The 13,174-nt window shown below is 37.4% G+C and overlaps 1 protein-coding gene across 1 annotated transcript in view; it reads left to right on the top strand.

Annotated features, from left to right (window-relative positions):
- The window catches only part of Cerk (Ceramide kinase), a 42,521-nt gene that overhangs the window by 22,539 nt on the left and 6,808 nt on the right, over positions 1–13,174 (top strand). The window contains exons 4-8 of the mRNA XM_076435221.1: positions 8,572–8,765; positions 10,290–10,665; positions 11,468–11,620; positions 11,691–11,887; positions 12,794–12,963. Coding sequence (XP_076291336.1) covers positions 8,572–8,765; positions 10,290–10,665; positions 11,468–11,620; positions 11,691–11,887; positions 12,794–12,963 — 1,090 coding nt within the window. The remainder of the gene's footprint in view (positions 1–8,571; positions 8,766–10,289; positions 10,666–11,467; positions 11,621–11,690; positions 11,888–12,793; positions 12,964–13,174) is intronic.

Here is a 13,174-nt window from a genome sequence, read left to right as displayed (position 1 = left end):
TCGACTGTCATAAATGAACGAAGAATATTTTTCCTGTAGCGTCACATTTTTCGGCCTTCGTGTACCTTTTTCTCAGCAACCATGTGACAGACCGAAATGAAATTTTTTGTGCGTGTACTACTCAGTGCAACACGTATTTTGACCCAAAGATTTTTTCGAAATTCGGCACACAATCGAATTGACTTAATTATTTGTGCTGAAGGTAAGAGTACGAAATACTCTACGCATTCATAAATCCGTACAATTTTTTCTGCTCGGTATTTCGAGATTCCTTTCGGCTAAAATGCACATCCCGTATGGTATTAGATGCTCCGAAAATTTGAAGTCGATTGCTGCAGTAGATTCTGAGACAGGAGAACACGAATTTGTCCTCCATGTAGAAAATGGCCACTCCCCTTAAACAGACAAATATTTGAATCTTCCAGTATTCGAATAGCAGAGGAATGTTTGATCCATCAATTCAGCGTTTAATCTGCTAAGAGCTGTCGACTGTCTGTTCGACCTTTCACCATCTAGTAACTTTCTCGTTTCCCCAACCACTCGATCAACAACGCCTCTGCACTCCGTTGCATAGTAATATTATCGTTATTGGCGCAGAGTACGCCAATCTCGATTTTAGCGCGGTTTAATCGCCGTGGAATTCGTTCTAGTCGGATATTATCGAGTTTCCACTAGAGTAATCGAAAGCGTTTCTTGCCGTTACCGTATTAATTTCGTTCCTTTTGTTACAATATTTTATCGTCATCGGAGTTTTATTACATTGGTTTTGTTGTTGCAGTTGTAGTTAAATCTTTTTCATAGCACTTTCATTTTTTTTTCAGTATTTCTTGTACAAACTTAATTCTGATCAGAATCGTATCAAATATTAATTTCGCCGAATTTTTAACGCATCATTTTATTTACGTCGAAGCTCGACTGCGTTGATTTAATTGCATCTGTATTCGATTAACACTTATGTATCTTAGGGTAATCATATTTCACTCTACATTTTATCCGAAAATTTAATTCCTTCGACTTCCGCCGTGTTTATTTAATCGGTTTTTATCAGTCCGATTTGCTTTTGATTAAGTAGTATTTGTGCTCGATCAATTTTATCTCCAATATACAGTGACTCCCACTAATATTCGGACACTCTTAACTTTTTTAATATTGGAATATACGATTCGAAATTTTTTAAGAAGTTAGAACAATTGGTATGCTACACAACGTGACAAAATTTTTTGGAAAAAATCTGCAATTTGTCGGAATTGTAGAGAAAATACTGAAAGTTGTATTTTCTAACTTTTTTATATGGGCTTATATGAAAAATTTGAAAAACACGTTTCGTAGATCTGTATTAATTAAACATATCCTGAAAATTTCATCAAAATCGGTCTACGTTGCAATGAGCTACAAACGTTTATAGATGGTAAAAATTGCAGTTTTTCACGATTTTCGGCCTCCAACTGCTGTAATTCCAAGTATTCTTACATCTTTCAATTCCTGTCATTTCTTCCCGTATCAACCGATTTCTATAAAACATTCACAGTGCATACAATTGACACAGATCTGCAAAATGTATTTTTTAAAATTTCAATATAGGCTCGCATAAAAAAGTTGAAAATGCAACTTTTAGTATTTTCCGTACAATTCCGACCAAATGTAATTTTTGAAAAAATTTCTTTCCACATCCTGTAGTAAACCAATTGCTCTAGCTTGCCAAACAAATTCAAATCGCACAGTCCAATATTAACAAAGTTATCGTTTTCTTGAGAGCGTCCGAATATTAATGGGAGTCATTGTATATCGTGATCAGTTAATTCACTCTATTTCCATCTCCAGGCGAGATAAAGATTTACCACTTGAATTGCAACAAGCTAGAGTGAAATTGACATTTCACTTTCTTGAATTCTTTTAATTTTTCCTGATTCACATCATACCTACTCATTGTTGATATAAATGCATAAAATCCGCAGTTCTAGGCTTTCAAAAAAGTATTCTAATATCTGACCGTTGGAATTATAACAATTTTATTCATACGAAATTGTTAGTTGATTTCATGTCGGTTAAATTCAATGGTGTAACATTTTTCGCTCATTATATTTTAAACTGCGTACCTCTGATTTCATTTTCGCGTTTAAAAGGAAGCCCCACAATGCGCGAGTTAAAAGTCAAAAAACGACGAGCCGGGAGAAAATAAACACTTTTGGAGTGGCTGCCTGGAAACCAGCAAACTTCTCCAAAGGAATCCGACGTGCCGTGACAGCCTAACTTTCCTCGTAGAGACACACAGTTCACGCTCGCCCCTCGAATTCTCGCCTAAAGGTGATCGAATCGATGTAGAAGGTGCGAGACCGGCTGTCGCTAAAAATACACACACCAGGGAAAAGCACGAAACAAGGGGAAAAGTGGGTGAAAGTTCAATTGCAACCGGAGTAGTACGCACGCGACCATTATTTATGTCGGCAGGATGGCCGACCGGTTGAATAATTGACCGTGTATCGATCATTAATGCCTCCGGTGGTTACGAATACAACATATTCCTGCAGAAAAAGAACCGCGATTAAAATCAAACGTCACGGCGCGACTCGATTTTCATACTCACCTATCCAGTTTTCACTAAAAAAATTTTTGAACGATGTTTATGCATTTATGCTGCTCATAAATATGCAGAATGCAACGGAACATGTTTGGCTGTAAAGAATTTTTTAAAGAGATCCTTCGTCTTTGTATTCGATCGTGACTGAATGCAAAATATAAGGGGACACGTGTGTGAATAAAAAGGGTAAATGCAATTTTTATGCATTTGTGGAGTTTAAAAATGTATGAAACGTAAAGGGACGTGTGTACCGACAGAAACTAACAGGAGTATGTTTTAATTTCGTTGCAGAGAATTTTTTAATTCTCAAAGGAGCTGTTCCCCTCGTTATGAATTTCAAATTGAGGTTAAACTCAATTTATATGCAATTACGGCCTACATAAAATTTTTAAATGTCAGGAAACGTGAACAACAATAAGATTTGTATACTGACTTGGTTGCAAAGAATTTTGTCAGTGTCCAAAAGGAATTCTTATCTTGTTTCAGATTGTTAGTTTAAATTGAGAGTTGTCTAAATATCAATTTAGAGATTTAATAATCGATGCAGTCGAAGTAAAATAATTGTTTTCAGTCGAAACGTGATGTGGTTTTCAGCCTGATTTTTCCCTCGGTGTAGAACTAAATTTTTACAGAGAAATGTAAAAGAACAATGTTCTAAAACAATGGTATTCCGTCCGAATCCGATGTTATTACACGAGGCTCGTTTATCGACCAGCAGCATTTCGTGCGAATGAGTAGAAAGGATTAATCATAGCGCACGGTACAACTAGGTCGTCGGCAACGGATCAAGGCTGCACGACTAAGATACGTTTTTTAATGTCCGGTAAAAAGAAGAATGGAGAAACAAGAGGTTTTTCGCTGCAGCCGAGGCCATTGCGCACAATTATTAACGTTCTAGGCGTCTCAGGATCGAGACCGTCAGAATTTAAACTTTCATCAAGCTATAAAAGCATTAAACACTCCAAGAATCGAATTACTTATGTATTTATGTTAAAAACGAGTCGGCGAAACACAAGTCAGTAAAACCATTCGACGAATATTTTAATGCTTCTGCATTATTTTCAACCTATAAGACCCGATAAAAGGAGAAATAAATTTTAATCTTACACTAGTTCGTTGAAAATCTTTATTTTGCATAACGATCCGCGGTCTACTAATTACTCAGTTTCTATTCAACAATTCGAGATCCCCATTTATATTCCAGACGTCGGCAGCAACATGATCAGAATTTATGATTCTATAAATTTGTAAAAAAGTAATTTCTTCGTATTTGATGTATTCATGAGAAAAATGAGTAGATCAAATGCAAAACGGTAAGCATGAGAAGAGAAATAAATGTCTACGCACACAGCTCCCGTACTTTGCGCTTAATACAGACAATTTTTATTGTTCTATATAAAAAACGACAATTCGTTTCTATCAACTCTGAATCGTTGAATTCCGATTCAGGGATTCCTGGAAGTCGGAAAGCGTTCGATGATGGCGCAAAGCTGTTCGTTCACGCGCGAACAGCGAGTAACGAGTAGGAGAATAAAGTGGTCTAACAGTGCGAGTAGGAGAACCGCGACGGCTTCAGATCTCTCTTGGAAAATTTTTCACTCCGAGGCTGCACGAGGCGGCGCGATGTTTTCCACGATTTTGCGCCCCGAGGCGAGTGGCTTTTTACGTCATCCTCATTCACCGGCCGGGGGAAAAAGAAAAGGAGCACGGAACCATTCGGCCGTGTGCACACGTGCAGTTTTTGTTGTCCAAATAAGGAGCTATTTCGGTCTAGCACCCACACCGAACCACCTCTCACGCTTTTGTCAGCGAGGCCCTGGGTACTGCCAGAAAAAATTCTGATTCGGCTAATTATCTTGGCCTCCTCTGACGATGTCAAACGCCTCGCGATCTGAATAGCACGTGGATGATCATAGTCAGCCCCAAAAGTCTGCAGATGGAGCGAAACGAATTTTGCACGTTCTTGTTTGCCACTTTCATTTCTTTTTTTTAATTAGGAAATCTCTTATGAGATTTATTACAACATAATGGAGTTTCATTTTATTCGATTCTTCTGCATTTTTCATTTTAATCCATTTTTAAATATTTTATATCTTGATCCTCTAATTATTAGTATTTCTTATTTATTGCTGTAGACATTGTATGTATATTATTTTTGATCTTATTCTTAAATATTTATATTTTTCATATTTATATTGCAGTAGTATTCTATACAATAGGGTAAACTGTACAATGATTGGCACCCTAAGCCAAAATCGTAGTAAAAATCTTTTTACCTTTTTTTTGAAATGTTTAAACGAGCTTAAATTTCTATTATTATAAGGTAATAGAGATTTTTTTCGCAAAATCAAACAGTTTTACGTGTCATAAATCTTTTATTATAATTATAATTGAAGGGGTGTATGGATAAAGGTGTAAAGTTTGTTTTCTGTAAAAGAGTTTTTAACAAAATATGTTGTCCTTTTTTGATGAATGAAGATAATTATTATCTTTTTTTGTATTAGAGATTAACCATAACAATATACATATATATATATATATTTGTAATTGATTTGTGTTATTATCTTCATTCATCAGGATACCTCACTAAAAACTCTGTTACAGAAAACAAACAATTTGTTACTTGACACCTTTATCCATCCACCCCTTCAATTATATTATAATATAAAATAAACAGAGTACAGTCATTGGCACATTTGCTAACTGTCATATGTGGAACTCTGTTACGAAAATTTACAACGTTGCTTTGAAATATAAATAAGAAGCAACAAAAAATGATTTTCTATACCAGGAATTCTTAATATTTGCCGTTTCAATCAAAAGTGTCAATAACTACTGCAGCGCCAGCAATAGTACAGTTTACCCTATTATATTTTAATCGTGTCTATATTTTATTTATTTTTAAATATTCTATTATTTTTGTTCATGTAAATATTCTATATATTTTGGTTTTGTATAATAATTGAATCTTGCCAGGTGTGAATTTTTCCAGCAGACTTTACACGTATGCCTGACATAGACGAATATTCATCCCGATCTAGATCTGACCCTGTCCTAACAGATATCTGATTTAGTCGCAACCTAGATTAAATTGTAACATACGTGGCACGTCTAACAGCTAGCCCGACTCAATAAGCACTTGACCTAACAGAAAAATCCATCACCCGCTCGTTAAGCGTAATTTACTTACCTACTTGAATCCATAGAACTACGAACTCAATAAAGTTCAACACTCTGCACAATTATTAGACAGTAGATAAGTTTAGGAACATCCGAATATATTATTTTCGATATATTAGAATTATTAAGAGAAGAAATTAAATCAAGAATTAAATTATTAAATTAATTCAAGACGAATATAGAATGAATAACGTACAAGGAACATATTTTAACTGTTTCTAAATAATCAATAAATTCGCTAAGAAACAGCTACGAATGAATTAATACAGCTAATGTACTGATCAAAACCAGTCGTCGCACACAATCAACAGATAATTTATTGATTTATACAGAAATATTCAGGGTCCAGTTATTACAAATTCAATAAAAAGCCCGATTTACAATTTGCTAACACGTTCAGAATCCCAGCTGCACCTGTAAAGTGCAGCAAAAACTCAATTAGGATTCGCACCTGAGCACTTGAACACGGGGATTTCGATTGCTATTGGAAAGCTGCCGCCTGAGCACATCTTCTTTTATGCATGAGCCCGGGCGTAGAAAAAACTTGAGCATAACGATTGTTAAATATATTTGCAGAGACTTTAGTGCGCTTCGAGTGTTAAATCGTTCGGTGTGTGTATGTGTGTCGGAGGAATTTTAACGAGCGTTTAACACGATCGTCAGAAGCTACCCGATCGTCTGACCAACAACCGGATAATGTCTATTATTTTGCATTTCGTTGCACCCGGACCTGCACGTTGAAATAATTTCGAGTGAGAACCGGTTCGATCAATTCCTCGTGATTCAAGAGCCAAGGTCACGGTCGATACTTCAACAGAGTCAGCCTCGGGCACAAAAGGCGAACACACATGGACCACTCTGTTCGCGCTGTGATCACAAAAGCTGCCAAAAAGTGATACAACTGTCAACGGACTTTTCTACGTCGACAATTCTCCGCTTGACAATGGTGAAACGCTAAGAGACACAGTCTGACGATCAGGAGTTTCGGCTAGGTCTTGCTAGTACCAGGCTTAAAAAATCACAGGAAACTTGAAAATAATAAATAAACTAGTGGTAGACTCGACAATCGGCGATTTATACAGGGTATCCTAAAAATGTTGTATTTCTGCGGTCATAGAAGAATTTAAATATACTTCGGTATTATTTCCTAGCGTTTATTATCAAGAAAATAATTCTTATTTTACGTAAAAATCCGCGATCTAACCATCACTATTAAGGATTGTGGTAGTAGTTCACCTCGCAATGGTATAAAAAGTTTTTGAGCACTAAATCAGGCTCTAGACCAGGCATGTCGAACACGCGGCCCGTCGACAAATAGTCTACGGCCCGACCAGAAACTTTGAAACAGTTGATGACAATTTATAGGTTTCACACTTCAAACTTACTCTTTTGTAAGTCAGTTTCACCTTTCTGTAAATCAATTTCACCTTTCTGTAAATCAATTTCACCTTTCTGTAAAGCAATTTCACCTTTCTGCAAAGCAATTTCACCTTTCTGTAAATCAATTTCACCCGTTTGCAAATCAATTTCACCCTTCTGCAAAGTAATTTTACCCTTCTGCAAATCAAATTGAATTTTTTACAAATAAAGTATTTTTAAGTAAGTTTTTGTAAAAAAATCAGTTCAAATGTAAATTAATAAACCCCAGAAGGGTGAATTTGGAGTGCGGAACCTGCAAAACTGGAGAATTAATCGAAATGCAGTCTAATTATTTATCTGTCGACCGATTTCCTAATACGTTATGTTCAATTAGGCGTATTTCAGCTATGTTCGGTAGCAATGGTAGCACATACATATACATATTTGCGAACCACTATTTTCAACGTTAAAAAATAATAAAACTGCTTTAGACAGACCTAAATCAAATGATCAATCACTTAAACTAGGGCTGGAAGGAAGGAAAGTTACAGTCCTACTGAATACGTGAGTTATGTCAAGCGCCAAGCCTGTCTTGCCTTTCTTTTCATTTAGTCCGCGATATCCGATTTCACCGAATTTAATAAAACTCATTAAAATTTTGTTTGCAAAGTATTATTTTTTAAGTACATTCGTGATATGACCCCGAAATTTATTAATAGAATGCACTCTTTTAAATTGAATTTAATTACGAAAAATCAAAACGGAAAGTTCAGTGTCAGTCACCGGTAATATTTTTATTTATAAAAAATCGTGACATGGTATGGAACTCATAAGTTACAACTTCATACGTTTCGAAGACTTTGAAATTTCGAGCACTTGGAAGACTTCGAAGCTTCGGAACTTCGAAGCTTCGGAACTTCGAAGTCTTCGAAGCTTCGGAAAAGTTACAGCCCTAACTTAAACCACATAGCAAAATGCTACAAAGTTGGATGCTGAAGAGATAGGGCCCACGTAGGCAAGATCAGACAGAGTAGAGGATCCTGGAGATCAGAAAGCAGGATCATGTCCTGGTTTAACCCGCCCGCAATGGTCAGACAAGTTAATCAACAGCCAGTCGGATAGCGTAGGCTTCCTGAACTCTCGGTGAACGACGCTATCGTCCGGTCTAATCAATCTAACCGGCCATCGGTTCGATTAGTTTCGCTCCGAGGGAAACGTTCTCGAACGGAAACACAATCGAGCCGGTTCTTTGTCGCGCTTCTAACACAATCTCCTTCGAAACTGGCCTCTCGGGAGAGCCAGAGTGGCTGCAGTATTGATCTCCAGGTTCTCACTTCTCGCTGCGTGACGGTTCCGAAGAAAACCCTGAATTCCATTCCCGTATGAAAAATCAATATGCCGACGGTATCTGTGGACGGAAAGAGAGGGGGATCACCGCCTCTTTTTGTTTCTAGGTCTCACGCATCGACCCAGGAAGATTCTCTTGTTCGTTAATCCCTTCGGGGGGAAGAAGAAGGGTTTGAAGATCTGGGAGAAGGACGTCCTACCTCTGATGACTATCGCCGGGATCGAGACCAAGATGCTGGTCACCGAGCGGCACGGTCATGCGAGGGATACTCTGCTCACCGCTGATCTAAGCGATTTCCATGTGAGCATTTCTGATTAAAGGATCATAGCTTTTTAGGACTATAGCAATTGGATTTTCTTTTAAAAGTTAAAACAACTAGTTTAATACACGACGTGCAAAAAATACATTCCGGAAAAATTGCAATTGGTCGGAATCACTGAGAAAATACTAAAAATTGTTGTTTACAACTTTTCCATGTGATCCTACATTGAAAATTATAACAAATTAGTTTACTACATGACGTGCAAAAAATATTTCGGAAATATTGCAATTGGTCGGAATCACGAAGAAATACTAAAAATGGTTGTTCACAACTTTTCCACGTGGTCCCACATTGAAAATTTTAACAAATTAGTTCACTACACGACGTGCAAAAAATACATTCCGGAAAAATTGCAATTGGTCGGAATCACGAAGAAATACTAAAAATGGTTGTTCACAACTTTTCCACGTGGTCCCACATTGAAAATTTTAACAAATTAGTTTACTACACGACGTGCAAAAAATACATTCCGGAAAAATTGCAATTGGTCGGAATCACAGAGAAATACTAAAAATTGTTGTTTACAACTTTTCCATGTGGTCCCACATTGAAAATTTTAACAAATTAGTTTACTACATGAAGTGCAAAAAATATTTCGGAAAAATTGCAATTGGTCGTAATCCCAGAGGAAATACTAAAAATTGTTGTTCACAACTTTTCTATGTGGTCCTACATACAGTTAGGAGCAAAACTGATCGCACACTTCAAATCAGAATAACTTTTTTATGAATGGACCAAACTACTTCAATTTCTCTGTAAGACTAGATTAGAATTAGTTTAGTAAATGACGTCTAAAAAATATGTTGAAAAAAATTCATTTGGTCTAAATTGTGAAAAACAATAGTAAAAATTGATTTTTACGACTTTTTTTTAGCTGGGCCAATAACGAAAATTTAAAAGATGTGTTTGATCAACTTGTACAAATTATATACGCTCCGAAAATTTCATTGAAAATGGTTAATTGGTTTACGAGTTATAAACGATCAAAAGTGGTAAAAATTACAATTTTTCAAGATTTTTGGTATTTTTATCACTTTTGATCGTTTATAACTCGTAAACCAATTAACCAATTTCAATGAAATTTTCGGAGCGTATATAATTTAAACAAGCTGACCAAGCACATCTTTTAAATTTTCTTTATTGGCCCAGCTAAAAAACCCATAAAAATCAATTTTTACTATTGTTGTTCACAATTCCGGGCAAATGCATTTTTTCAACATAGTTTTTAGACGTCATTTACTGAACTAATTCATCTAGCCATACAGAGTAATTGAGGTCGTCTGGTCCATTCATAAAGAAGTTATTCCGATTCAAAGTGTGTGTGATCAGTTTTGCTTCTAACTGTATACTGAACATTTTTAAAAATTAGTTTTTTGTCAAACACATACTCGAAAGAAGTATCTTCTGCACCTGCCAGGTAGCACAAAGATCGCGCAATAGCTGACAGTAGAAAATGTCCGAAAAATGTACGATTTGTTCAAAGATAAAAATCGATATCGCAGGCAGTGGTGTGCATAGGCGGCGACGGTACATTGGCGGAGGTGATCAACGGTCTGGTTTTAAGGACGACCAGGGATCAGCAGATCGACGCGAACGATCCCGAGGTCAGACTACCAACTCCTACGTTGCCGATCGGAGTGATACCAAGTGGCAGCACGGACACGATAGCGTACAGCCTCCACGGGACGACGGACGTGCAAACCGCCGCGATACATATCATTTTTGGCGACAGCACTGGCCTCGATATCTCCTCCGTGCACAACGACCAGAACCTTCTCAGGCTGTACGCCAGCGTGCTCAGCTATGGGTATCTCGGGGACGTGATCAGGGACAGCGAGAAGTTTAGGTGGATGGGCCCTCAGAGATACGACTACTCCGGTAAGTGCATTCGGCTGCATCTGTATTTCACTGCAGTTCCGATGCTCAGACCTTCTTATTTATTATTCCATTTCTAAGATCGAGTCTTCCTACGTTTCATTTTTACTCCAGTGCAGGTTGTTCGTTGATCATGTTTTCCATGTCCTCCCAGTAGCCTAATCATTTCCAAAGATTTCTATAAGATCCAGTCTTCTTACGTTTTATTTTTATTCCGGTGCAGGTTGTTGATTGATCATGTCTTTCGATGTCCTCCAGTGTTTCTCGGTCCTCCAAAGTAGCCTAATCATTTCTAAAGATATCTAAAAGATCGAGTCTTCTTACGTTTTATTTTTATTCCACTGCAGGTTGTTCGTTGATCACGTTTTTCAATGTTCTCCAATGTTTCTCGATGTCCTCCAAAGTAACCCAATCATTTCTAAAGATTTTGAAAAGATTGTCATCTTGCGTTTTATTTTTATTTCAGTGCAGGTTGTTGATTGATCATGTCTTTCGATGTCCTCCAGTGTTTCTCGGTCCTCCAAAGTAGCCTAATCATTTCTAAAGATATCTAAAAGATCGAGTCTTCTTACGTTTTATTTTTATTCCACTGCAGGTTGTTCGTTGATCATGTTTTTCAATGTTCTCCAGTGTTTCTCGGTCCTCCAAGTAGCCTATTTCCAATGATTTCTAAAAGATCGCGTCTTCTTCCTTTTTATTTTTATTATTGCTCATGTTTTTCGATGTTCTCCAATGTTTCTCGATGTCCTCGAAAATAGCCAAATCATTTCCAGAATTTGTTTAACGTAACGTGATCTGATTGCAGGGTTCAAGAAGATCCTCGCAAACAAAGGGTACGAGGGTGAGATCCACCTGCTGTCGGACCCCTGTCACCCTGCGACCAGTACAAGATGCACCAAGAATTGCAGCAGGTGTCTGCAGCACATGCACAACAGCGTCCCCGACAAAGAAATATCCAGTAAGCACTCTATCTTTCTTATCGTTTCATCGATCAATCGGTCGATTGCAAACTTTATTATTCACTTTAGGATGGATGACAGTCAGAGGTAAATTCTTCATGGTGAACGGTGCTAATCTGGCTTGTGCCTGCTCCAGGAGTCCCATGGGGTTCAGTCCTCACTGTCACGTTGGCGATGGTTGCGTCGACGTGATCCTAGTTCGCCATACTTCCCTATTTAATAACATTAGGATGTTGCTCAGGTTGTCCAGTAAACAGAAGACTCTTGTGAGTATGATCAAATTTCTCGTTTAGTTAACTCCCAGTGGCAATATTCGTTAATAAATTGTAATAGACATTTATTTCTGTTTCCACTTACTGTAACGAGCTGAATAGAATACAATAAGATGGTTGTAGATTTCATTTAGCCTTCCATCATAATATCAGAGCACTGTAAACCTAATCTTCAAACATTTATCTAAGTTCTGTATCATTCTATGATTTACCCCAAATTTAACAATTAAGTCTCGAGGGTGTCGAAAGCTGCGGATTGTTCAAAGATTATTTGCCCTCGATCTCCAGCAGTTTTCAGGCCAGGTATTCAGTTTATTGAAATCGTCTATCGATAGTTCTAACAGCTTAAACCCAGAGCACTTCCCACTCAGGTGCAGGTTAAATATAGCACGGCTCTAACCCAGACCTAATTGAAACCTCAACATAGTTTTAAACCGGACCTATCTCAAGTTTCCTCAACAGTTCTAGGATTAGAGTACGTCTGACCTTGACCTGATACAGATCTAGCTTCGATTTGATATGGCTTACACAAAAGATTAGGACAGCACGTGTGAATTCGATAAAATCGATATGTGACTGCGGATCTTTATACAAACTGTAAAATTATCTGCACCAATTATGAAAGACAGGAGCCAAGTAAAAGCATGTTTCTTTCTTGAATAATTTCGGTAAATTAAAAGTAATATATTGTCTCTTTTCCTCAATCTTTTCGTGAATCTTAATGAAGTGTGCAGACTTCAATGAAATTAATTGCAATTAAGTGAATTGGAAATCGTAGGATTTTGTAGGACTCCGATAAATTGAAAATTTTTTCGAATAATAATAGAATGTTCGTAGGGCTTCAATAAAAAATTACAGAATTGTAGAAACGGATTGACTGTTTTCGTCTGTTCTTTCAAGTATGATCTCCCGTTCGTCGAGGTGTACAGAGCGAGAGAGTTCACATTCCGAGCGCTGCCAACGATGCACATGCAGTCCGAAAACCAGATCGACACCCGCTACATGAAGTCGAGCTTGAGCGTGTGGAACTGCGACGGCGAAGTGATCGATAACTCGAACGTGAAAATCAGGTAACGCACCTGTGAATTCTGCGAGCAGAATTAACACCGGTGACCGATTATTTTGTGCAATTGAGAAAATTGATTTTCTACCCAACTCTATCTACGAGCCTCTCCAAAATAAAAACACAAGCATGCAGTGAAATGCACAATTTTAACTCGTTCGTAAATAAACAATGAAGCTCGCACGAGCGGGAAAGTGAGAATGATGGAACGATATGTG

This window comes from Lasioglossum baleicum, chromosome 12 (genome assembly GCF_051020765.1).
Source record: "Lasioglossum baleicum chromosome 12, iyLasBale1, whole genome shotgun sequence".
Taxonomy (NCBI): Eukaryota; Metazoa; Arthropoda; class Insecta; order Hymenoptera; family Halictidae; genus Lasioglossum; species Lasioglossum baleicum.
Note: the sequence above shows the minus strand (reverse complement) of the source record. Positions and strands in the feature narration are given on the sequence as shown.